This window comes from Nuphar pumila, chromosome 14 (genome assembly GCF_984573655.1).
Source record: "Nuphar pumila chromosome 14, dmNupPumi1.hap1.1, whole genome shotgun sequence".
Classification (NCBI taxonomy): Eukaryota; Viridiplantae; Streptophyta; class Magnoliopsida; order Nymphaeales; family Nymphaeaceae; genus Nuphar; species Nuphar pumila.
The window spans coordinates 19347189-19374148 of NC_143262.1; the positions used below are offsets into that span (position 1 = coordinate 19347189).

The 26960-nt window shown below is 38.3% G+C and overlaps 1 protein-coding gene across 1 annotated transcript in view; it reads left to right on the plus strand.

Moving 5' to 3' along the window:
* The window catches only part of LOC149816564 (uncharacterized), a 57062-nt gene extending 34910 nt beyond the window's left edge, over positions 1 to 22152 (plus strand). Inside the window, exons 7-8 of the mRNA XM_089987570.1 lie at positions 19277 to 19405; positions 19491 to 22152. Of these exons, the coding sequence (XP_089843696.1) occupies positions 19277 to 19405; positions 19491 to 21887 (2526 nt within the window). The 3' untranslated portion in view covers positions 21888 to 22152. The remainder of the gene's footprint in view (positions 1 to 19276; positions 19406 to 19490) is intronic.
* Positions 22153 to 26960: the final 4808 nt, after the last annotated feature.

Sequence of the window (26960 nt, forward strand, 5' to 3'; positions counted from 1 at the left end):
ACTGAAAGAACCAGAAAATATGCAACCCGGGATGAAGACAATGACATTGTGATGTCATGGATAATGAACCATGGTTGCCAGTTGAGGAAGCGGGAGCGGGAAGCGATACGGGAAGCGAGAGCGGGAAGCGAGGCACTTTCAAAATTTTAGGAAGCGTGGGACCACTTAGGAGCGATTCGGGAAGTGTCTCGGAAGCGACCTAGGAAGCGTCTCGGAAGCGACCTAGGAAGCGTCTCGGAAGCGAGGGGGAAGCGAAAAAAATAAAAATAAAAAATAAAAAATACAAAAAATTGAAAAAAACAGGGGAAGCGTGGGGGAAGCGAGGGGGAAGCGTGATGGGAAGCACGCTTCCCATTAAAGGGAAGCACGCCCCCCCATTAAAGGGAAACGCGTCCCCCATTAAAGGGAAACACGCTTCCCAAAAAAGGGGGACGCTTCCCCCCACGCTTCGGAAGCGCAAGGTTTCGCGCTTCTGAAGCGCGCTTCGGGGAAGCGCGCTTCCCCTTTTAGCTAGGCGCTTCCGGTAACCCTGTAATGAACAGTGTACAACCTCATATAGCAGATGGACTGATTTATTATACCTCAGCTAAACAAATATGGGACAATTTCCGTGATACATATTCTCATAAAACCAATGTGAGTCGTATTCTACAAGTTGAGCAAGAAATTTACCAGTTACAACAAGAACAGACTTTGGCCCAATACTATGCCTCTGTTAAATCTGTATTTGAGAGGCTAAATGCACATAGACCCTTATGTTGCACCAAACAACCCTTATGCTGCACCAAACAGAAGACCCATCAGGAGCAGACTATGGTTTCCCGGTTCCTTACAGGGTTATCAACTGATTTTTCAGTTGCCAAAGTTCAAATGCTAACTAGTTCTGATGTTCCTACTCTTGCAGAAGCCTACAATCGTCTGAGTAGGCTTGCCATCACTCTTCCTCAAACCCAATCTGAATCACAGGCATCAGCCCTAGCAATCACCTCAGGTCGTGGAAGAGGTACTTTCTTGAATTTTCGAGGAAGAGGTACTTTCTTGAATTTTCGAGGAAGAGGTCGTGGTTGCAGTATAAGAGGAAGAGGAAGGCTTCAATGTACATATTGTGGTAAACTTGGACATCTTGAAGATAGGTGCTGGGATAAGACTGGTCGACCTCCTATCCCATCACCTAAACCGAATGTGTCCAAGGCTCAAGTTGCTAAACTCGAGGCAGAGATTCCCACTACCTCTTTCAGTGATTTGGTTATTCTCAGTCGTGCATAGTACGATGAATTATTGTCTCATCGGCTTCCTAGTTTGAGTGCTTCTATGCCTGTTGCTGATGTTGCATGTTCTACAGGTGATAGCCTGAGTTATCAAGGTAGTAAATGGATTATTGATTCAGGTGCCTCTAGACACTTGTGTGGGACTCCCCATAATTTTTCAAAGATAAATCTTGTTGCTGAACCTCGCAATGTTATACTTGTTGATGGGAGATCTTCTCCTGTTGTAGGCCAAGGAAACATCTCTATATCCCCCACACTTCAATTGACTAATGTCCTTCATGCTCCTTCATTTCCTCAAAATTTATTGTTTGTTAGTCGTATTGCTAAGGAGCATAACTGTAGGGTGATATTTGATCCTGTGTGTTGTATTTTTTAGGACTTGCTGACGGGGAAGATGATTGGTGGAGGCCATGAGGAGGGTGGTGTCTATTATCTACATCAACCAGTTGGATCCATGAGTGCGGGTGCGGGTGTGGGGATTCGGCACTTTCAAAAAACCCGGGCGCGGGGGTGCGGCAGGGGCAAAAATGTATATCTATATATATAAAAGGGGTCTGGGGGTGCCCCCGACGTGGGTTGGGGGTCCAACTTTTTTTTTGCTGGTGTGTTTGTTTGAAGACTTGTTACCCACGTTCTGCTTGTTGTGTACTTTGGCACAACGGGACAAAATTGATGAACCAAAAGGATTGGCAATCTGATCGACCCAGCCTGCTGCGTTCTGCTGACTGTCATGATTCAATCATGTCTGAAACTCCCTGGTCTTCACGAAAAAAAATATAAGTGAAAGGCTTGATGTGGTTTGTTGGAGAGAGAGTCTTCATGAGGCCTACGGCTCCACTGCCACGCCACTGCCTAGGGTTCTTCAAATTTCATTTTATATACAGTTGCACACAGATCACAGCTAAAAGAAATTTATTGGATTTGACATGTGGAAAAGAGAGGTCTACACAAGGCTACGGCTAGAGCACCCATCTCGTCAGAAGAAAAGAAATACTAATAGCCACCAAGGCTACTACCACCATTATCATTTATTATGGAGAGAGAAAATCCTTGACGAAGAAGGATCATCATTTCCAAGTTAACAGTATGTTTTCCAATGCTGCGAATTAATTATTTGGAGGCAGGAATAGCATGGGATGCCAACAAAGCTCGTCAGATGTTGTGGACACAAGTGCCCCTTTATAAAACAAGCAGCTGTCATTAAATTTTTTTTAAAAAAAATTCGCAGACAATTTCATAGGGCAATTTTTAAAAAAAAAAAAAATCCAAAAAATGGACCGAAATGACCCTGGGTGCGGTCAACGCACCCAGGATCGGGTTGACCGCACCCGATGCCGCACCCGCACCTACACCCACATTGAGTCGTGTCGATGCGGGTGCGGCACCCTGCTAGCCGAATCCCTATAACATAGCTCAAACATATGGAGTTGACTTCTTTGAGACTTTTTCTCCAGTCGCCCGTCTTGGGACTATTCGTATGGTCATATCTATAGTTGTTAATTGTAGGTGGAGTTTATGCCAGTTAGATGTGAAAAATGCCTTCTTGTATGGGGATCTGTCTGAGACTGTGTACATGCAGCAACCTTCCGGGTTTGAGGTTCAGGGGAGTGTATCAAGGTGTGCAAACTAAAGAAGGCCATATATGGCCTAAAACAAAGTCCCCGTGCATGGTTTCAGAAGTTATTTGAGATTATGTCTGCATTTGGCTTCAACAGGTCAGCATAAGATCACTCCTTGTTTATCAAGAAAACCTCTGTTGGTATTGTGGTTATGGTTGTGTACGTGGATGATATTATTCTTATAGGGAGCAGTGCAAAGGACATCTCAGACACAAAAATTCATCTTCAGAAGCACTTTGTCACAAAAGATCTCGGTTCTCTCAGATATTTCTTGGGCATAGAGGTGACCAGAAGCAGTGAGGGGTTAGTTCTATCACAAAGAAAGTATGTACTTGACATACTGCAGGAAACAGAGATGTTAGGTGCCAAACCAGCCAATATACCAATGGATCCTAAACTTCATATGCATGATGAACAAGCAGAACCAATTGACAATAGTAGTTTTAGATCCTTGGTTGGTAAACTTTTATATGTTACTGTAACAAGGCCAGATATCTCCTTGGTCGTGAGCAAAATAAGTCAATTCATGGACAAGCCAACTCGAGTGCATTGGCAGGCAGCTATGATGATTCTCAGGTATTTGAAATCCTCTCCTGGAAAGGGATTGCTATATAAACAAAGCTCCAACCTTGATATAATTACGTACTCAGATGCAGACTATGCAGAGGCCATCGATGATAGAAAGTCCACAACAGGGTTCTGGGTGTTTGTAGGAGGAAACTTAATTACGTGAAGTAAAAAACAGACTGGTAGTGTTAAAATATGCTATATATATATTTATATATATAGATTATGACACATACACATATATACTTTACGTATATATGTCTATGTGTCTATCTACATATATAAATATATGTATTCCCTTTGTAATACCCACTAGGGGTAAAATAGTCTTTTTACTATTTCACGCCACATGTATATTTTTATATTTTCCTTTTTCCCTTTTTTCTTTTTTTCTTTTTTTCTCTTTTCTTTTTCCTTTTTTCTTTTTTCTTTTACCTTGGAAAAGCCCCCCTTAAGGGATGTTGGAGCCTCCAACGGTCACATTTGTGACCGTTGGAAAGGCTCCAACGTCCCTTAGGAGCCCTTCCAAGTGTCCTCTCCTTGTGTTTATACATAAAGGGGTTTCTTCCATTGTATTGTATGCTTCTTTGAAGCCTTCTTGAGTGAAATATATTTTTTCCTCTTCTTTTGGGTGTTTTGCCACTTTTGTGGTTTTGTTGTAATCTTGCCCATTAGTGGCTATTTGCGTATGTACGTGCTCTCTTGTTTGCTCTTGAAGATATCGCTCCTCTTATTCAACACTTCATTACATGGTATCAGAGCTTTGGTTGTGAAAGCTTCATTTGATCCTCTCTTGTCAAGTAATATCTCTCCTCTCTCTTGCTTTCAAACTCTTTCTCTATAAATGGCCAACACGGATGCCAAAATCGATCTCTCATTTAAATTAAATGGGACCAATTATCGTACGTGGGTGTCCGCTATGGAAAATAACCTCAAAGGTAAAAAACTTTGGGGTTATGTGTGTGGAACCGTTCTGGAACCACAATTAAAATTGACCAAGTTTGAAGGCAATGAGGAAAACACATTGAATGAAGAAGAAAAAGAAAAAGAGAAAGCCATTCTTGACTTCTCTTAAAAAAATGGAAGATTGGGAAATTGAGCATGCTAAGATTTTAACATAGTTCATGAATAATGTTGAATTAAAAATTTGTGCAAATCTTGCAAAGTTCAAGAGGGCCAATGAAGCTTAGTTCTTTATGAAAGGCATGTACACTCAAAGAGATCTTGCTAGACATTTCTTCTTACAAGAAAAAGTAAGAGAAACCAAGCAAGGTGATATGAGTATTAGGGACTATTATAGTACCCTATCTTCTTTATAGGATGAACTTATCCTTCTCGAACCACAATGGGAAGGTAGTGCTATTGCTATGAGGCAAGATCATATGGAGAAGGAAAAATTTTTCCAATTTATTCATGGGCTTTGTCCTGAATTTGGGCAATTAAGAAGATCCCTCCTTCATAGGGCTTCTATTCCTCTAAGTGACATTTTGGTCGATTTATGTCAAAAAGAGACTCGTTTGGCCTTAAAAAAGGATGTTGATGAAGTTCATGCCATGTCTAGACTCGACAACAATGTAAGGCTATACAAACCACCCCATTTTTGGAAAAATAATGGTGGTGGTGGAGGAAGAAAAATTATTTGCCATAATTGTAATGAACCGGGCCATATTCGTCCGGATTGACCCAAGTTTAAAAAGAAGGTAGCTTCCGTTGGGGAAATTCCTCTGAATGAAGATTCAAAAAAGGATGGAGACATAAAGGAGTCCATTGCTCATCTTACCGAAACTCTACAACAATTCATGAAGATGAACTCCACTCCATCACCCTCTACACCATCCACTTCCGGTGCTGCCATCTCATCCTTTCTAGGTATGACTTCTTGGATTCTTGACTTGGGTGCCTCTTTTCATATGACTCCGAATGCATCACTTTTGTCAAAACCAAGTCTCAATAAATTCAAATCATACGTTTCCACCACCGATGGAACATCCTTAGATGTTGAAGGTATTGGAAACCTTGAGAAAACTTATGATCAAAACAAAAAAAAATTTGTTCCCAAAATACAAATTATTCCAAAACTTAACCTAAATCTCTTTTCCGTTTCTCAAATTATCGATTTTGAGTGTAATGTCTCTTTTTCACCTACCCATTGCTATGTGCAGGATCTCCGATCCGGGAAGCGGATTGAGCAAGGCCATAGAAAAGGGGATTTTTATTATATGGATTTTTTGTCTTTGCCATCCAAATCTTTTTGTAATCATGTTCAATCTAAAGATATTGAGACTTGACACAAGAGGCTTGGACATCCTAGTATCTCCAAGTTGTATCTCTTTTCTTTCTTGGAAAAATTTTGTAATACAAATATATTTTCATGCAATTATTGTATTCTTGGAAAAATTCATTCACTTTTGTATTCGCATAGTAATTTTGTATCAAAACGACCTTTCGAACTTATGCATTTCGATGTATGGGGGGCGACACCCGTTATGTCCAAAGGAGGATACTCTTACTACGTTGTTTTTATTGATGACTTCACTAGATATACATGGGTATATATTATTAAAAACAAATCCGATGTCTTCACAAATTTTAAAGAATTCCATGTTCTCATTCAAAATCAATTTCAAAGCACTATAGTCATACTTAGTTCCGATTCGGGATGTGAGTACCTGTCTAAAGAATTTCAAAATTACCTTAAATTAAATGGAATTCTACATCAACGATCTTGTCCTAAGACTCCACAACAAAATGGTCTTGCAAAAAGAAAACATAGACATTTAATTGAAACCACAAGAACACTTCTTATCTCTAAAAATGTTCCTAAGAATTTTTGGGCCGAAGCTCTTCTTACCGCAACATATCTTACAAATTGTATGCCCTCCTTTTCTTTAAAAAATGTATCACCATTTGAAAAATGATTCAAAATTACTCCAGTTTTTAATAGACTAAGGATCTTTGGATTTAAATGCTTTGTGCTTGTTCAAGGACAAGACAAATTATCACCAAAAGCTCTTGAATGTGTGTTCATTGGCTATGATGAAAATAAAAAAGGCTATACGTGCTATAATATACAAAACAATAAACTCTATATGTTAAGAAATGTAAACTTTCTTGAAGAACAAAATGGTTTTGATATTCACACATCTAAAGAAAACATTGATTATTCCTTCTTATTTGACTTAGCTCCTAGAACTAAGTCCCAAGATGCAATTATTTGCGATAATTCTTGTGATGGCATTTTACATCATAATGATATGTCACAACATAATGATGATTCTCAAAATGAGAACCTTAATGATATTAATGGATATACCTGGCGGCTAGAAAATGAACATCAATTTGTCCTTAAAAGATATTCCCAAGATTTCTCTTTAGAAAAATCAGTTGAAGACAATCAACTTAGGAGATCTTCTCGTAATAGTAGGCCACCACAAAAATTTGTGTCTTATGAATCTTTTTCACGTAACTATAGGACTTGTCTCATGTTGATACACTCTCATCATGACCCTGCCTCATTTAAAGAAGCTAAGGATCATTCTTATTGGATAGAAGCTATGAAAATTGAATTAGAGGCCATTAACAAAGCCCAAACTTGGAGCATTATTCACTAACCCTTTTAAAAAAAGGTTACTGAGTGTAGATGGGTTTATAAAGTTAAAACCAAATGTGATGGATCTCTAGAAAGATACAAAGCTCGGTTGGTTGTAAAAGGCTACGCTCAAGAATATGAGATTGATTATAAAGAAACATTTGCTTCAATAGCTAGAATGACTAGTGTGCGAACTTTAATTGCCTTAGCTTCTATTAAACAAAGGCCGATATACCAACTTGATGTTAAAAATGCATTTTTAAATGAAACTCTATGTGAAGAAGTCCTTATGGATCCTCTGGTAAGTCTTGAAATTGGACAAGAGAATATCCTAAAGTTAAACAAAGTTTTCTATGGTCTTAAACAAACATCAAAAGCTTGATATGATCTCTTTAGCAAAGTAGTTCTCGATAATGATTTTTCTTCTTGTTATACTGATACTGCTTTGTTAAAAAATCTGACAAATACATAACAATTTTGTTACTATATGTGGATGATATGATCATCACAGATAATGATAAAAAGGGTATTGAATTTATTAAAAATGTTTTAAAAGAAAATTTTGATATGTCTGGCCTTAGTTTTTTAAGGTACTTTTTAGGAATTGAAGTTGCATACTCCTCCAAGGGGTATGTCCTCTCTCAAATGAAGCTTGCCTCTGACATCATTACTCGGTCTGGGTTAACAAATGACAAAAAGGTGTAAACTCCAAAAGTAATCAACGCCAAGATGAGAGCCACTGATGACACTCCTTTAGCAGACTCCACTCCTTATCGTCAGTTAATTGGGTCACTAACATATTTATTTATCACCAGGCCCGATATTTCTCATGTGGTTCATAGTGCAAGCCAATTTCAGACTGCACCTTCTACCATTCACATGGCTGCAGTAATGAGGATTATCAGATATTTGAAAAACACCATAACTAAAGGATTGTTCTTACCCTCCTCTTCACCTCTTACTTGCTTATACTGACTCTGATTGGGGGGGCAACCTAGATGATCGTATTTCTACCACAGGTTATTGTGTGTTTTTTGGAGAATAATTTTTTTCATGGAGGTGTAAGAAGCAACATAAAGTATCTCTCTCTTCTATAGAAGCGGAGTATCGTGCGATGACCACCACCACCACCACCACTGAGATTGTATGGTTAAGAAGCTTGCTTAAAGATATGGGCGTCTCATTCTTGAAAAGAAGTCGTTATTGGGTCTTGGAACCAAGTCGGGTCTGTGTAGGACCAGACCCAACTTCTGTACCAGATCGGATCAAGATCCAAACATAGAGTGTTGTAATTCTGTTTGTTATTAAAGGGTATTTTTGTACCCTAAAATTATGTATTAGTTAAATACTCATACCCTAATACATTGAGAACACGTTGAACACTTTAACGTGTTATTTTTTTCTGCAGCCTCTTTCCCAATATCATGTTTCTCCTTTCTTGCATAGGTGAACATGGAGATCATCGTATTTTAACATGGTATCAAAGCAATGTTAAAATTGGGCCTGGGATTGTTTTTCCAGAAGGAATGACCAAGGAGATGATCTGATTTTTCCAATCACGATTTCTGCGTCTTCTTCCTTTTTTCTTCTGTTTCAGATCTGGTAAGAACGTCAACACCTTCTTCTTCTTTCCTCTTCTTCAAATTTATTTCTGCGTCTTCTCCCTCAACGTTATTCCTCCTCCTCCTCTGTTTCAGTTCTGGTGAGATTTATTTTCTTCTTCAAATCTGAATCTCTAGAGATTCAGAATCAGTTAATCTATTAAAAAAAAAGGGGGAGACTGACGCCTACCTACACTCTTTTTTCTTAAACCAAAGGGGTTCTCGTTTTGGGTCTCTCGACGTGAAGAGACATCAATCGGTTTCTGGCAGTCGACCAAAATCCTCTACTTGCTGAAATTAATGTTTGTGGCTTTTCAGTTTGCATAATCTTTATCTCGAAATACTTGTATTCCTGTTTTTCATGTTTTTACTTAATCTGGAACCATTTTATGTTGATATTCAGTTTTTTTTACTGTCGATCTGAATATTATACTCTTTGAAATTAATATTTCTACTGTCTCAGTCTGCAATATCTTTTATCTTGAAGTATTCATATTCTTGTTTCGCGTTTCCACTTAATCTGGAACTGATTTAATGTTGATATTCAGTTATTTGATCAGTTTTTCTTTCTGATCATATCCGAATATGATATATTTGTCATACTTCAAAAAAAAAAAAGGACAGAATATTCGAGTAACTGAGTTCTTTGTGAGTTAAAATTTGGTCCAGAAATTTTTTCTTCTTCTTTTCTTTTCACAATCTTTTCAAATGGACTCAACTTTCCCACAGTCAGGCATTTCCTCTAGCTTTCTTAGCCAATTAGTTTCTGAAAAGCTGAATAATTCCAATTTCTTGACCTGGAAAAGGCAGATTGTTCTTTTTATAAGGAGCCAGGATCTCTCTGGTCATCTGGATGGATCAGTCTCACCCCCTTCAGAGTTCACTTCGCTGGAAAAAGACGATAAAGGGGCGCAATCTGTTGTTCTTCTTAAAAATCCAGATTATGTTGCTTGGGTGAAAAGAGATTAGTGGCATACATTACCTCAACACTCTCATAAGAAGTTGTTGTAGCCATTCTCGATGATTGTTCAGCCAAAGAGCTATGGGACAAGCTAGTTCAGACATATTCGCAGATCTTTGAAGCGAGAATCGTGTTTCTCAAGCGAGAATTTCAAATGTTGAAGAAAGATTCGATGTCTATTATGGAGTACTTGAATAAAATGAAATGCATCACAGATCAGCTGGCTATTGTAGGATGTCTCGTCAGTGATAAAGACAAGGTGCAACAGACCTTGAGTGGATTGGGGTCGGACTATCATATTCTGGTGACGTCCTTGTTGTGTCTCCCTGAGCTTCCAAAATTTGAAGATCTTCATGCAAAGCTACTGTAGTATGAAATAACCCTGAAAGGGTTTTTTTAGGACACCCATGCGCATTCAGGAACTCAGGATGTGCTGGCCACGGGGCTGACTTATGGTAGAGGTAGAGGAGGAAATTCTTTTCGAGGAAGGGGAGGACAAGGGAGAAATGCTTTTGGGGGTCGTGGTCTACTTCCAACGCCCAATATACAGGGACAAAGGCCCATTCCTACTTGCTTCATATGCAATAAGAAAGGGCATATTAAAGCAAATTGTTGGTTCAACCCTCAAAATAAGGGAAAAACCCCACAAACAGAGGCTAAGAGGGATGGAGAAGTAAAGGAGTTGCTATTGGTAGCCTTGGTTGGCTTGAATATGAAAAAAATGATAAAGGTATTTGGTACGTCGACTCCGGAGCCGCGTCCCATGTCTCGGGTGATGTGGGTAAGCTCTTGAATCTTACTCCTTATGTTGGTAAGAATTAGGGATGGCAGTGGGGTGGGGCAGGGAGGGGTGGGGGACAAGGTCTCTACCCCCGCCCTGCCTCAAGATTAGAACCTCCATCCCCGCCGGGGATGGATTTTAACCTCCACCCCCGCCTTCATCCCCGTTTCATGCCCTTCATCCCCGGTCCAAACGGGGCGAGGTGGGGCCCCGCTTTCCCCCGGTCTACTGCCATCCCTAGTAAGAATAGTATAGTCACAGGAGATGGTTCTCATCACTCCATCTCACATATTGGAAATGCCATTATACCCATGTCCAAATCTTCTCTTAATCTTTCAAATGTTATTCATGCTCCTAATATTCAGAAGAATATTGTTTCTGTCTCAAAACTTGTTGATGATGTTAACGTCTCAGTTGAATTTACTCCTTCTTCTGTTTATGTCAAGGATCTTCGCACGAGGGAGACATTCGCTGAGGGAAAGAGACGAGGCAACATGTATATCTTCCAAGAAGATCCCTCCTCTGTTCATTCTGCCTGTTTATCCTTGAAGCCTCATCAACATCCATCATTTGTTTCTTCCGATTATGTGTTTGCCATTTCTGAATATAATAAGCCAACTCTTTGGCATAGTCGTTTGGGTCATTGTGGTCGTCATTTTATTGAAAAACTTGTCTTGAATAATTTCATTCTTAAATCCACTCTCAGTCCAGAAGTCAGTGATATAAAGTGTCCTAGTTGTCACTTATGTAAGAGTCGTGTTTTACTTTTCAATTCAATCAATAAGAGAGCTTCAAGGCCTTTTGAGGTCATATGTTCTGATGTCTGGGGTCCTGCCCCAATTGCTTCTGTTTTCGGCAGTAAATATTACCTTATTTTCATTGATAGTTATTCACGCTATACTTGAATATTTTTTATGAAACACAAATCAGAAGTTTTTGGATTGTTTCAAAAATTTCATTCCTTTGTCAAAAATCATTTCTCTACCAACATTCTCAATTTCCAATGTGATGGAGGAGGTGAATTCTCTTCTAGTGATTTTGTTAGTTTCCTTCAACATAATGGGATAAAGAGAAGAGTGTCTTGCCCACATACACCTCAACAAAATGGGATTGGTGAGAGGAAGCATCGACATATTGTTGGGAGTGCAATGAGCATGATGTACAGAAGTAATCACCCTATGGACAGAAGCTTTTCACTCCACAGTCCATTTGATAAATCGGTTTCCCATGACCATTTTAGAAAACAGGTCACCATTTTTCTCCCTATTTGGTGTTCATCCCGACTATCATGAATTACGTGTGTTTGGATCTGTTTGCTATGTTCATGTTGACAGTTCATTAAGACATAAGTTTAAGGACAACGCCTTAAAGTGCAGGTTCTTGGGATATGCTGAAGACTGCAAGGGGTATAGGTGCTATGATCCATTGAGCAAACGTGTCAAAATATCGAGAAATGTCATTTTTGACGAGATGAATTTTGATAATCAACCTGCTAATCCAAGCCTTCCTGTTGCTACTCCAAGCCCCAGTGTTGAGGTGTACTATCCATGGTTAAATTTAGAACTCTTCTCCAATACTAGGGATGATTGCCCTACAAGTTGCAGTCAGAAAGAGGTATGTGAGGAATCAGCAGATGCCTCTCAACCAGAAGAGGTTGCCATACAAAACTTGGAGCCAGTAAGGTATAAGTGTGTTGTCTACACCCGGCATGAGAAAGATCCCTCATCCATCCCTTGCACAGATATTGGTCCTTCTACTTCCGCTCCACAGATGTTGGACATCAGAAGATCCACTCAGACCCGACATCCGCTTGACATGTGGGTAAACTATAAAAAAATTTCTTTGGATTTTCAACTGTTCCTAACGTCCATAAATAAAGAGGATGAGCCTCTCATATTCTATCAAGGTGCGAGTTCCAGAAGATGGATCGAAGCGATGAATGAAGAAATGAAAGCCTTACATGAATGTGGTACACGGGAAGTTGTGCCTAGAACACTAAATAGAAATGTGGTTGGGTCGAAGTGGGTGTACAAGATAAAATATAAACTAGATGGGAGCATTGAAAGGTATAAAGCTAGACTTGTAGCCAAAGGGTTCACACAATAACAAGAACATGACTTTGATGAAACTTTCAACTTGTTGTTAAGATGGGGACCATTCGTATTGTGTTGAGTCTAGCCATTGAACATGGATGGACATTGAGCCAATTAGATATAAAAAATGCCTTTTTACATGGAGACCTAAAAGAGGAAGTTTATATGGAACAACCCACTGGGTACGCAGAACAAGATGCCAATCAGTATGTATGCAAGTTGAAAAGAGCACTCTATGGATTGGAACAAGCGTCTCGGTCATGGTTCAAGAGTTTTTCACTGGAAATACAGAAGCACAGTTTCTCTCGGTCTCTTCTAGATCACTCATTATTCATTCACAATGAACGAGATGTCACTACTCTTCTATTGATATATGTAGATATTATTATCACAGGGAACTGCAGAGGTCATGTTGAGGAAGTAAAGAAGTTATTAATTCAGAGATTCAAAATAAAAGATCCAGAAGATCTGCGGTATTTTCATGGGGTGAAAGTTGATAAGACGTGTGATACCCTTACTCTTACTCAACACAAATACACAATGGATATTCTTAGTAGGGTAGGCATGAAAGATTGTAAGCCATTAGCAACTCTAAGTATCATCCATCAGAAACTGAGTTCTAAGGAAGGGGATTTATATGAGGATCCCACTAGGTATTGCAACATAGTTGGCATGCTGCAATACCTAACTTTTACTAGACCCAACATAGTGTATTCGGTTAATCAGGTATTTCAGTTTATGCATGAACCTCATACACCGCACATGGAGGCAGTTAAGCGAATATTACGGTATCTAAAAGGTACAGTTGGTGATGGGCTGGTGTACAGGAAAAGTGAATCAAATCAAGGTGGCCATGAAATCATTATTTATGCTGATGCTGGTTGGGCGGGTGACCCAGATGAACGACAGTCAGTATCTGGTTATTGTAGTTCCATTGGGGTCGAACATGGTCTCTTGGAGTAGTAGAAAGCAGAAGGCGGTTGCTAGGTCGAGTACAGAGGCTGAATACAGATCGATGGCTGCTGCCACTGCTGATGCTACATGGATAAGACATCTCCTAACAGAGATGGGAGAATCGATTGCTCGATCACTTCCGTTGTGTGATAATCAAAGTGCCATCAATATGTCTTTTAACCCCATCTATCATAGTCGAGCCAAGCATATTGAGATAAATCAGCATTTTGTCAGGAAAAAGGTTGAAGAAAAGGAGATTGAGTCTATGTTTGTGCGAATTGATGAGCAAGTTGCGGATATTTTCACCAAAGGGCTGACAAAGGACAAATTCTGGTTTCTGAAAGGCAAGTTGTTCATGGTCCAAGACCATGCACAACTTGAGGGAGGCTGAAAAGAAGTCGTTATTGGGTCTTGGACCCAAGTCGGGTCTGTGTAGGACTGAACCCAACTTTTGTACCAGATCGGATCAAGATCCAAACATAGAGTATTGTAATTCTGTTTGTTATTAAAGGGTATTTTTGTACCCTAAAATTATGTATTAGTTAAATACTCATACCCTAATACAATGAGAACACGCTGAACACTTTAACGTGTTATTTTTTTCTGCAGCCTCTTTCCCAATATTGTGTTTTTCCTTTCTTGCACAGGTGAACGTGGAGATCATCGAATTTTAACAATTCTCAACTCCTTTGAAGCTGTGTTGTGACAACAAGAGTTCTATTTACATTGTCAGCAACCCCATCTTCCATGAACGAACAAAGCACATAGAGATGGACTGTCATTATATTCGTGATGAGTTTCTACGGGGCACCATTCAACTTCCATATGTTCCTAACGAATTTCAATTGACGGACTTCTTCACCAAAGCATTGCCATCGCTTCATTTTTACTTTCTTCTTAGCAAACTCTCGGTGATCTCCCCGTGTGTTTGAGGGGGATGTTAAAATATGCTATATATATAAATTATGACACATACACATATATACTTTACGTATATACGTCTATGCGTCTATCTACGTATATAAATATATGTATTCCCTTTTTAATACCCACTAGGGGTAAAATAGTATTTTTACTTTTTATGCCACATGTATATTTTTACATTTTCCTTTTTCTCTTTTCTCTTTTTCCTTTTACCTTGGAAAAGCCCCCCTTAAGGGACGTTGGAGCCTCCAACGGTCACATTTGTGTTGAATCATAATATAGAGCTATTGCTCAAACAACTATTGAAATGATGTGGGTTAGGTCCATTCTGAGAGATCTACAAGTGATGGTTCCATCCCCAATGTTGATGATGTGTGATAATAGAGCAACTACCCATATAGCTAACAATCCAGTTTTTCACGAGAGAACGAAACACATTGAAGTTGATTGTCACTATATACGTGACTTAGTGCAGTCAGGGCGTATTTCTACTAGTCATGTGACTTCAGAGGACCAAGTTGCGGATGTCTTCACCAAGCCTATTGCAAGTGCAGGTTTTTCAAGATGTTGCAGCAAGCTGAGCATGATAGATATATATGCTTCAGCTTGAGGGAGAGTGTTGAAAGCAATATTCATAAATTTGGGGTGGTCATATGTAATTTAGCATAATTACGTATGTCTACTTGTAAATTTCCTCTTTATTAATCCCTATTTAAATAGGTGATTAGGGTTAATGAACGTTGAGCTCTCTCTCTCTCTCTCTCTAAAATAGATCAAAGTCTGGTAGTATCAACAAATACAATCTTGATCATTATGGGATGATTCTTCTCTTATCATATCATTTTTAACTTCTTGGTTTTCATCAATATCACACTCATCAATCTTTGCAACTAAATCCTAAAAAAAAAACTCATTTATTTTCTTAGTTTTCTCAGTTTAAAAAGAAAATTCTTTTCTAAAAAAGATACATTCCTTGACACATATAACCTTTTAGTTTTAAAGTCAAAACATTTGTAACCTTTTTGATAATTTGCATATCCTTGAAAAACACAAGGAATAGCACGAAGAGAGAGTTTGTCATTTTTGTCAGTAAAAACAAAACACTTGCATCCAAAAACCCTTAACCTAGATTAATCTAAGATTTGTTTGAAAAGTTTTTCAATAGAAGATACATTTTTAAGGAAGATGATGACATTCTGTTAATAAGATAAACGACAGTTAGTGTGGCTTCAACCCAAAAAACTTTAGGTATTTGATTTATAATAAATAAAGTCCTTATTGTTTCTATAATATGCCTATGCTTACTTTCAGCTAAACCATTTTGTTGAGAAGTATAAGGACATGATTTTTTATGTGTGATACCGTATAGATTTATGTAATCTTTAAATGCTTTTGATAAAAACTCTCCCCCTGAATCAGTGCGAAAGATGAAAATATCATTCTTAAATTGATTTTTGACTAGATTATGAAATATCTTGAAGTGTGAGAAAACTTTTGACTTATGTTTAAGAAAATAAATCCAAGTGTGTCGTAAAATCATCCACAAAAATTACATAATATATAAAGCCACCCTTTGATATAATTGGTGCAGGTCTCCACACATTCGAATGTATTAACTCAAGTGGTCAAGAAGAAACAAAGGTTCTTTCTTGAAAATGTAATCTATTTATTTTACTAAGAATACAATTTTCACATGTAAAATTTTCAAAATTGCAAAAAAATTTCATCTTTGGAAAAAACTGGATCTTGGATATACTAGGATGGCCAAGTCTCTTATACCATAGATCCAAATCCACTTTCTGAACATTACAATAAAATGTATTATTGAGTATTTCCAAAAAATTCATGTAGTATAAGTTTTTTTCTCTATAGCCTTCCCCAATCAGCTTCTCTGACTGGTGATCTTACACTCGACAACTGCGAGAGGAGAAACAAACATTACATTCATGGCCAGATAATTGAGAAACAGATAAAAGATTTAAGTTAAGTTTAGGAATATATCTGATTTGTGGAATATAAAATCTTTTTGAGTTTTGAGAGATAATTTCAAAATTTTCTATTCTTTTTATCTCAAGAGATGTTTCATCAATGGTGAAAACATTTGACCCACTTGAATTATGACATTCGGATAACATATCACTATTTGATGTCATATGAAAAGAGGAACCTGAGTCAAGAAGCCAAAGAGATTTACTGGGATCGGAGACGCCGAAGGAAGAAACCGCGGCTCCAGTGGATGAAGATGCTCTTTTGAGTAGAGGTTGAAGTGTCTCCACTAATTGTGTTAAGGACATGTTTCCAATAGATGGTTCGCTTTATTTATGTGGAGGTGCAAAAAAGGCAACTTTCTTCTCATAGGGTTTCTTCAATTTAGCATGTCCCGGTTTATGACAATAGTAGCAAATAACGTTTTTTCTTTCATACTCATTGCCTTGCTTCTCATCATTTGTCCTTCCATAGTGTGGGGGTTTGTAGGTACGAATATAGTTTTTCGGTCTAGATATAGCTAGAATAGAGTCATCATCACATTTTGATATTATCTTTTTAAGCCTATTTTCCTTCATACTTAATTCTTCTATCTTATCTTCTATCGAAGGGACTTTCCCTCGATGAGGAAGAGAGGATTTGGTGGATTCAAACTCCGATATCAATCCATTAATAAATTGAAAAAATGCTCTGCATCTATTTGATTTTGATGGAGTTTTATGTCTTTTGGACAATGCCACTTTGGTTCAAGAAGAGCCAACTCTTCCCATAATTTGGATAAACTATTATAGTATTCTCTAATGCTTTTGTTCCCTTGAATCATATTGTATTTTATCTTGTAAATCGCACACATGTGCAATATCTTTAAGAAAGTGCATTCTCTTAAGATAATCTCATGCATCGTTTACATGTTTAAATTTTACAAGACTTTAACACTTCTTGATGTGGACTCTACTAATGAGCCAAGACTTAATCTTGGCATGTCCCATTCTTCATTCCTTTCACTTTTTCTCATAAGTGGTTATTGCTTTATTTTTCTCAACCTTCGTAAGAGTTATCTCTTTCTCACAGGTAAGGATTAGTTTAGGTTTTTGATCGGTCCCACCTACTGATCTCCACAACTCTTTTTTTTATATAAGATGTTTCATAATTGAAGCCCATGTTACATAGTTGGAGTCATTGAGATTAATGGGTTTTATGGTGACATTATCATTATCATCCATTTTTACAAGGCTTTAAAAAAAGAGAAGAATAAGAGAAGTAAAAGAGAAAAAAATAAGAATAACGGTGAAAGTCACGAGCACTTTACCACCATGACACTTCGAATAGAAAATATAAGAGAACTCAAACACTTTCAAATTTAGAGTGGCACGCTTCTCAATGTTCCGAATACAATTTTCAACTTAATCACCGAGCTCTGATACCACGTAAGAACACGAGTTCCTTCAAGGATGTTTACTAAATCACCAACAATGGACATTCAAAGAGTTCCACTAAAAATACCGAAATAAACACTCAAAAGAACCACAAGAAGGGTTCATACACAAATACCCATTAAATGGATTTCAAGAACAAGATAAAAAATAATAATAATCTTATGGATTGTAATCCACACAAAACTAATACAAAGAGTGGTGGCAATGCTCCATATTTAAACACAAAAAAAGGTGGGAAGGGAGAGTCGTTGGGCTCCCAATGGCTCTAAATTTGTATTGACTAGTCAATGCTTTTACTAGTTCAATACAAACCAAACTAAAAAAATAAAAAAGAAACTAAAAATCTAGTTACTATACATTATTTTTAACTGTATCAAGTGTAAAAAATTGGATGCTTTATAACTTTTTCTTAATTGACATTCCTGTATTGTGAGTTAAGAATGTAATTAAAATTTTGTATGGGAGAATTTTCATAAGTGTTACTTACATGGCACATTGTAATTTCTTCAAACATTAATGAGTTACTTTTTATAACCCCTCTCTCTCATGTCCATAATGATAAAACTCTCTCTCTCTCATAGCCCTAAAATAAAACTATTTTATAATTTTTTAAAATTATCAAAATATGTTTGTTTCTCATTATTTTTACTTTCAATCTTGAAAATTTATATGATGTAAACTTTCTTTTACCAATTGAATTATCTTATAGAGCCCGGCCATATGGGCTGGCCAATTATCTAGTCTTACACTAAAAAATCATGAAATATAGGAAGTCATTTTATTTTTATTTTTATTTGCTTCTTGCTCAATTCTTATTCAATTCTCATATTGCTTCCTTTTTTATTTTTGTTTCACTTTCAAATTGATACCTCGCCTCTCGCTTCTTGTAAAATTTAAAATGCCTTGCTTATCGCTTTTGCTTCCTGTATCATTTCTCGCTTCCGATTCTTAGCCTGGCAACCTTGGTGCATAGAACGACAACCACAAATGATTGAATCTTGCTGCTCTGATACCATATCATGTGAGCTAGGCTTTCTGGTGGACCGAACTATGTTCTTGAAAAAGTATACAACTATACATGCAATTTTAACATGAATCTCTGGGTTGTTAAGCTACACTTTAAGTTATTACCTATTAGTTGTTTCTATTGTCTGATATTTTCCATGCAACCTTTTCTTGACATCTTGCCTTCTCATCTGGTATAGGAAATTCACTAGCACTTTAGTTTGAATGTGCTGTTTATTGGAAATTTGTTTCCGGCAGTTTTTTTAGCAGAAAATTTTTGAGGTGGTGTAAATGTTAAGGAGGTCAATGGAGATGATCTTAATTCAGGTTTATATTGTTCAATTTGAATAATGTTGCATGTGAAGGAAAAACAAATCTCAGGTTGCATGTGAAAGAAAAACAAAACCATAAGGAGAAATCTCTTTGCTGTGCTGATTTCATGCATGTTCCATCTCATACTATTTGAAACTGAGGTTCTAGAATTTGTTTCAGGTTGAGAAGGCATTTCGTGAAGGTACTGCTCGGCAAAATGCACATAGCACTTTTGTTTGCCTTGCATTGAAGTTGTTGGAAGATCGTGTTCATGTGGCTTGTAAAGAGATTGTTTCTTTGCAAAAGCAAGTACGGGTCTGCCAAATTGTTTGAGTTTGCAAAAAATTGTTCCATCCATTAGGCATCTCATGCATTGTTTATTTTCTTTCCATAGATCAAGTTACTTGAAGAAGAAGAGAAAGAAAAGCGCGATGAAGAACAACGCAAGGAGAGGAGGAGAACAAAGGAAAGAGAGAAAAAGTTGCGAAGAAAGGAAAAAATGAGGGGAAAAGAAAAGGATGCAGATAATATCGTTAATCCGACTGAAGATTCTCCCTCTTCAACATCTAAAAATAACTCCCCCTTGGGTACTGAAGATGAGTCGTATCATATGTCTGGTTCAGTTGAGTCAATATTTGAAAAAGGGAATATTACATCAGCCACCCCTCAGTCTCCTGACATCAAACATGGTCAAGTTAATTCTATGGAAAAGAACAGTTTGCAGGACACATATACGAATGATGAAGTGCTCAGTGTGAGAGTTAATAGCAGTACTTTCACAATTGATAAATTAAAATTGCCACTTAGGAAGATAAAGTTTAGGAAAGAGCCTCTTGCAAGTCCAGCATCAAAATGGTATGGCGGACATGACCCTGTCATGGGGAATGACAGTCATGACTACATCGAGGAATCAGATGAGAAAATGCATGGCTATAGAGGAACCTCTTCCAGAAGTGTTAATGGAATTCAAAGACAATCAAGATGCCAACTTTCAAAGCCCAGCTTCAGAAGTTATGCTCCAAAATTTAATGGTCAGTTTCAAAGTTCTAGTTTTAGGATGCATGATCGATATGATTCCTGTTCCATCCGCCGTATCCTTCATAATGGGTACAGGGTGAAACCCAACCAAGCGTCTGTCATGAGATCAAATGGTGGAGCTAAAAATGCAAACCAGACTGACTTACCAGTGGGCTTGGCTAGGCCACTATATAAGGCTGGAAATTTCAGCAATGATGTTTTCTCAGCTGATGATCGTGGAGTTTCAAGAGGCAAAGGAGCATCAGGAAATATTCATACCAGTCATAGAGAAATTGTCCACACCAAAAAAGTATGGGAACCTTTGGAATCGAGGAGAAAATTTGCCAGAAGCAACTCAAACTCCATTGTTGCTTCCAAGTATGCCAACACTCAGAAGGATGATAAAAACGAGGAGCAGAGTCTTTGTGGTATGTATGGGAATGAATGCCAGTCAAATAACTTGCGGAAGTCCTTGTCTGATGAGCATTCATCTAACATCTTAGGAATTTCAGTTGAATGTCATTCTGTGAATAATTCTGAAGGGTGTGAGAACATGAATGTCTTGACAAAATCTAGCTTAGAGATGTACAACTGTGGGCAGGACAAATTTAGATTTGATCCATCTCATCAGGACCTGAAAATTTCTGTTCATGGAGAAGCTGTATCTTGCCCAACAAATTCAATTCACAGCATGAATTGCGCTTCTGATCATTCAATGAGCACCTCTTGCTCTGATAGTAGTTCATCATGTCTTAGTGAAGGAGACTTCAGTACTGCTACCTCATGCATTCAGAACTCTGAATCCTTGTCTGCATCTGATTCTGAAGATGCTAGCCCATCACAATCAACTGGAAACTCAAGTGTGTACAACAGGAATTCATCCAATTGTTGCCTTGATGTGACTAATATTGTGAGCAAAACAAACAATGATTCATTTGAAAGCACTGCTGCTGCAACGTCTATCTTGGATGATTGTGATACTAGGTTCTCAGCTAAACAGCCATCAAGAACTTATTATCCTGAAGACAATGGAATGCCAGTATGGTCTGGACAAAGCATTGTGGACATGGACTCTCAGCAAAATATGCACACAATGCCTAATCAGAGCATCCCTTTCCCTGTATTTCCTGCACATGGTATGGCCTACTTTCAGACAGCTGCTTCATGGCCAGCTGTTGCTACCAATGGTCTAATGCCATTTCCTCAGCCTGATCCTTTCCCAATGCCTGGATCCCATGGCTTTGGTTTATCAACTGACGCTTCATCTCACTTTTGCATGATGTATGGAGCTTTTCAACCTTTGACCCCTGTTGTCAATGTTGGGCAGGTTCCATTTTATCCATTTAAAGGCAATATTATGAGCTCGAAAGAACATAGCATAACTCCAAAGATCCATGAAACAAATGATGTAAGGTTATCCTATGGAGCCAATGCACTTAACAAAGTAAAGGAGCATTTTGAAAGACCCTTTACAAAGAGTCGTCGCCGTATCTCATCAGAAGATTTGCCACATCTACAAGATGGTATTGGGAACATCACAGCCCATGATGGGTCAGCCTTTTCACTGTTCCATTTTGGCAGCCCAGCTGAAGGGTCTGCTGGATTCCCTATGAACCCAGACTCTTTAAAAGAGGAAGTTATTGGTGTTTTTCATTCACATTCACATATTTCTCCTCCTGTCCAAGCTGATGTTGCACAAACAAAGAAAGAAGGCATGATAGAAGAATACAGCCTATTTGCAGCAGGCAATGGTAGCCGGTTTGCGTTTTTTTGACTATGGCAGATTTGCAGAAGGTTTATGTATCAGCCAGAAGTTGCAGTCTCTTGGAATCCTTTCTATCGAGTATTGAGTAACTTCAGTGGCATGCTGCGAGACCCTGTAATTAGATAGAGAGTGTAGTCTAAGATACAGTTTTGCATGTTTTTTCTGTTGATTGCTATTCAAATTGTTGTTTATTGTTACTGTAAAAATACTGCGAGCTTGTTAATGATGTTTCCTGCATGAGATGAGTTTTCCTCTATCAATGAAATATTTGTTGATATTTGATTGGCATAAATTGATGCCTGCAAGGTGTTCCTGTTGTGCATATTTGAAAAATTGATGGCCTTTTATTGTGGTTATATGAAGAGTTTCAGAAGCAAAAAGAGGATAATCTTGGTTCCATTTGTTGACAAATATTACATTCTGTTTCAACTTGTATAGACTTAGATATTAGTGGATTGGCTGATTAAATCAATTGATACAGTAGTTTCAGCTCAAACAGAAAGCTAAAACTGATTAAATCCGCGTCTGTTTTCCCTTTTCGTTTTTGGGTAGCAGTCGCCTAATTAATCCCAAGCATGGAAATATGCACCGAGTCACTAGCCCTAGTTGTAGAAATTACATGAGAATAACTGCCACTGATTATGTTATCTAGTGCTACACGATTTCAAATATGGTTAAGCCATGGAAGGAAACCACAATTATTGGACTACACCGTGGGGATTATTTGAGGTGCCAATATGTTGCACCAACTAGTGGATGTTAGGCAAAAGGAGTATCATATATTCCCCTATTTTTATGTTCTCTTCCGACTGGCAGCTTTTTGAGGTCCATTACACGAAGTGCTTCCACCAATGCATAAATAAAGGAGTTCAAACTTCACTATCCTAGGGTAAACATGGAGTTGGGCCATGAGGGCTCCACCCGTTTGTTGCTCAACATGGGATGACCACGGGTCAAAACCCTAAACTTATCCTAGTAATCTTGGACTAACATTCCCTTGAGAAAACAATGGCCCAGTCCATGTGAGAGTGGATCATGTCAAAGGTGCTTTGAACAAATTACCCTCCGAAACACTTTTGATACCACGCTTCTTAATAATGAATTGCCACTTTTCTGATCTAGTTGGAGAACATCAAGGATTGTGGTAAGGATGATCATGGACACTAGGATCGATAGTGAAGCTGCACCACAGTTTCCGATCCTAACAGAGGCCCCTTGGTTAGAATAGTGCAACTCTAACCACCCATGTCTTTTTTGACCCAGCGCAGGCAAATCCATAGAAATTATGTTTCATTATCGTCAGGAAAATTGCAATTGCATATTCATATCTTGTTGTAAGGTCCAAACTATGAAAAATTTTGTTGGATCTAGATAAGATCCACCCAAATCCAAACCATTTTTGTCAATGAAAAATGATAAATGTAATGACTAGAAGGCAATGTGTGTGTGTGCAGAGAGAGAGAGAGAGAGAGAGAGAGAGAGAGAGAGAGAGGCAGTAGTCTAAATATAGTTTCGTTATATTTTATATATAACCACGTTTTAAGATATTCAGGAGGTTTCAGAGTAAATTATTTTCTATAATAGAGAAATGATGGCTCTTTGGCTATTGAATATCCAATTGGACACACATTTATTTAATAAAAGAAATAATGAGATTCCTATTCTAAAGTGTTTTTTCAGTTTGTAAAGAGAGGGAGAGAAACAATGTGCGAGTTATACCTACAATATTTTTGAGGTCATAAGTTTGCAAAACAAGAGGATAGATAGGGGGACAATATTAGCCCTCCTGGATAAGGAAGCCCCTAGTTGGAACTCATAAGGGAAGATCGTGTTTACCAAATCTGTCCTCAGGAATGTGTTCAATATGGTCAAAATAATAGGAATGGTCCCTTGAATTATGTTTTTTTGGACATAAACACATGATTTTTTGAGAGTTGAAGTTTTCGTACATTGTGGGCCATTGATTTTTCAATCCATGCAAAATCTGATGTATACATTGGAAAAACATGATTCAAGGGCCGATATCTACTAAACCAAACATGTAGATCATATCTAGAATGTCAGATTTGTAAAAATAAATTAAATTAAAATATTACAGTTTTTCACTAGGGAGTTCTTTGCCCACGAGGTAGCAAACATTACCCCCATAGGTAAGAGGGCAATTTGAATTCTATAAATACAAATTGGCTTCTTAAGGTGCACCTGAATGCATCCATTTTCAAAAAAATCTAGGGTTTAAGATTCATGAGTATGTGGTCGGATCTTTCCTTCAAGCTGAAACTAGAGATTCATGAGTTCATAAATTAAGAATTATTATCAGATCCTAAAAAAATGAAGACTAGAAATTTTGTTTAGCAATCTCTTGGTTCGGATCTAGATACAAATGGAGCTTCAAGGAAAAGGGGTTTGCTCCCCATGTAGAAGTTACATTAACCCGGTGTTGGAGGGAGTTGCAAGGAGCCAGTGAGAGTAGAACTAACAGAATCCAGGCTTTGTTTGGGAGCACGTTACCAAAGACATTTATCTGACGTGGCACTCATCTCATGGATTTGGCAGCCATTTGGGAGTTGGAGAGAGACAAGATTTTTGGCTGAGAATCAGCCGATTCCAACTCCTCCAAAATACACATTTGAACTCTTAAAAAGAGGAGGTATTTGCAACTCCAATCACAAGGATTCAGGTGGGTTCCTAAATATCTGATGGTTCAAAAATTTTATCCCATTTACCTCTGGCGCATAAACTGGGCTACTGTTGTGATAAACGAAGAGAATGGAGAAAATTTTGACACCTCCGTTAATAAATGTCTGCTAGTGTGGAAGGGTAGCGTTGCAAAGGCAATTTTGCACAAGTTTCTTGCTCATCAATGTCTCACTAAAGCTGTTGCTCGCAAAGTTCTCTGATGTCAGGGTTGCTCATTATTGGGATCTTCCTGTAAACTTTTATGATGATCAAATCTAAACTAATGATTCTTCCAGGATGCTCAACTCTATGCGCTGATTGCTCTGAAATCATTCAAGGTCAAGTAGATAGTATATCATTGGGATTTGAACTTGCAATGTCCCAACACAAGGTGACCTGCACTAACTGCTCCTGCCAGACAAGCGCCGTTGGTAAAATATATAGGTTTTTATACGGTAGAAAATACACCTTGAGGATGGTCTCACATGATCAGATTGGCAGCTTGTATGTCCAATAATCTGGGAGCTGATTTACAGTACTTTTTTTTTTGTTGGGGTCTTGAATTTTCTAAAAGATCTAGATAAAGGCCAACATACTCATGATAATTTGGAACATGTTTTATGTTGAGTTTGCTGTTACAAGGAAAATCTCAAATAGGAGAAGTCTGCACTTTTTTTTTTGGTCTAATTATTGTTTTCTGTGGATGATGCCTTTATGCAAAACTTGTTCTAAATAGAAGTGCATTGTTATGTTCAAGTACTTAATAAATATTTGTAAGGGAGAAGGAAAGAGAGAGAGAGAGATGAGCGACAGGGTGCACCCTTCTTGGGCTTCGTAGGGTTTACATGGTGTGCAGGCATATTTGCGTGCAGTTGAACCAGGATCCCCCCTTCGATGCTGAAGAGGGAAGGCATTGCAGCTACGCTCAAGTGGTGATGGGTGGGAGAGAGAGTGAGGCTGGCAGGTGCTGTGAGCCGAAAGAAGATCAATATTATCACTCATGAAGATCAACAAAATGTTGAACCCATGAACCCAACAAAATAAAAAACAAAACTAAAATATAGAAAAACAAAAGCTAAAGAAAAAGAAACTACAAACGGCTAGCAACAAACAACAAAGCCAAGCTCAACCAGGATACGCTGAATTAGAAGAAACTACCGATGAGTGAACGTTGTTTAGACGGAAGGAGAGGTCTCTAAGTTGCATACGTAGAATCGTATATACATCAACCAGGATTTTATGAATAAGATTATTAAGGATGATTGGAATTTGATGAAAAGTAGCATCATTGCGTGTCATCCAAACAAACCACCAAGTAGTAAGCAACAATGTCTTCCAGATCAGTCTCCACCGCTTGTATCATCTAATTTCAATAGGGCCCAGGAGCAGATCAAGCAAAAAAGACTCATCTTTGACAATTACATTCAGAGATATCCACGTCTTATTAAATAGGGCCACAAAGATTGCCTATCATGCAAAATTAACCAAGACAAGACCCAAGATCTTGGGGAAGGGCTCTTACCCCATAACGCACACTGAGGGAACCAATCTGCTCTTGGGGGGAGCAACGATCTATACACTTTGTAAGTGTGGAATGCACCATTTTGTGCAATCCCCCATTGCAACCACTGATCATAATTTCCCGCATCTCCATTTTGATCTCTGAAGGACAATAAGGCTCTCAGCCACATGCTTTGCAAGTACGAGATCGCCGACCCCCGAGTTCCATGACGAAAATAAGATAAATCAGGAGCACCATATTTTGCATGAAGCAAACGAGCACACGGAGAACCTGGTTGATGGGCCATCCTATGGTGTTCAAACATCTCCATTGATCTGGCCACAAGAGCAATACTCCTCTGTCTTAGAGCAAAAACACCTAAGCCAGCCATACGCCTAGGTAACACTACGGTTCACCAACCAACCAAATGGCTGGCAGGTGATGTGAGAAGGGACCTATGGACTCCTATGGTGTTCAAACGTCTCCATTGATCTGGGGCATCCATTGCAACCACACGAGAAGCCTGAACAACTCTCCTCTCAGGCAAGTCACCATTTTGCTACGAAACTGGAGGCCTAATGACCAGGGGGTTGACGGGGTCCATGTAATCAACCGGCAATCCCTACTGATCAATGTTAGAGACCTGAAAGATTGTCTAGACCGGGGCTAATTTGAATCACGAAAAGTAAATGTGTTCTTGAGTGATATACCGCTAACCGTGCTGGATTCGTACGATCTAGGGATGTTGCTTGACTTCCCCTTCCTATTCATCAAAAGAGCCCCATGGGATCGCTCCTATCACAACCACAAACAAGGTTGTTGGGAACAACTGTTTTAATCTCTTTGTCAAAGATACAAACAAAGACAAATACTGATTCAACCTAGAATATATCTGCCTCAAA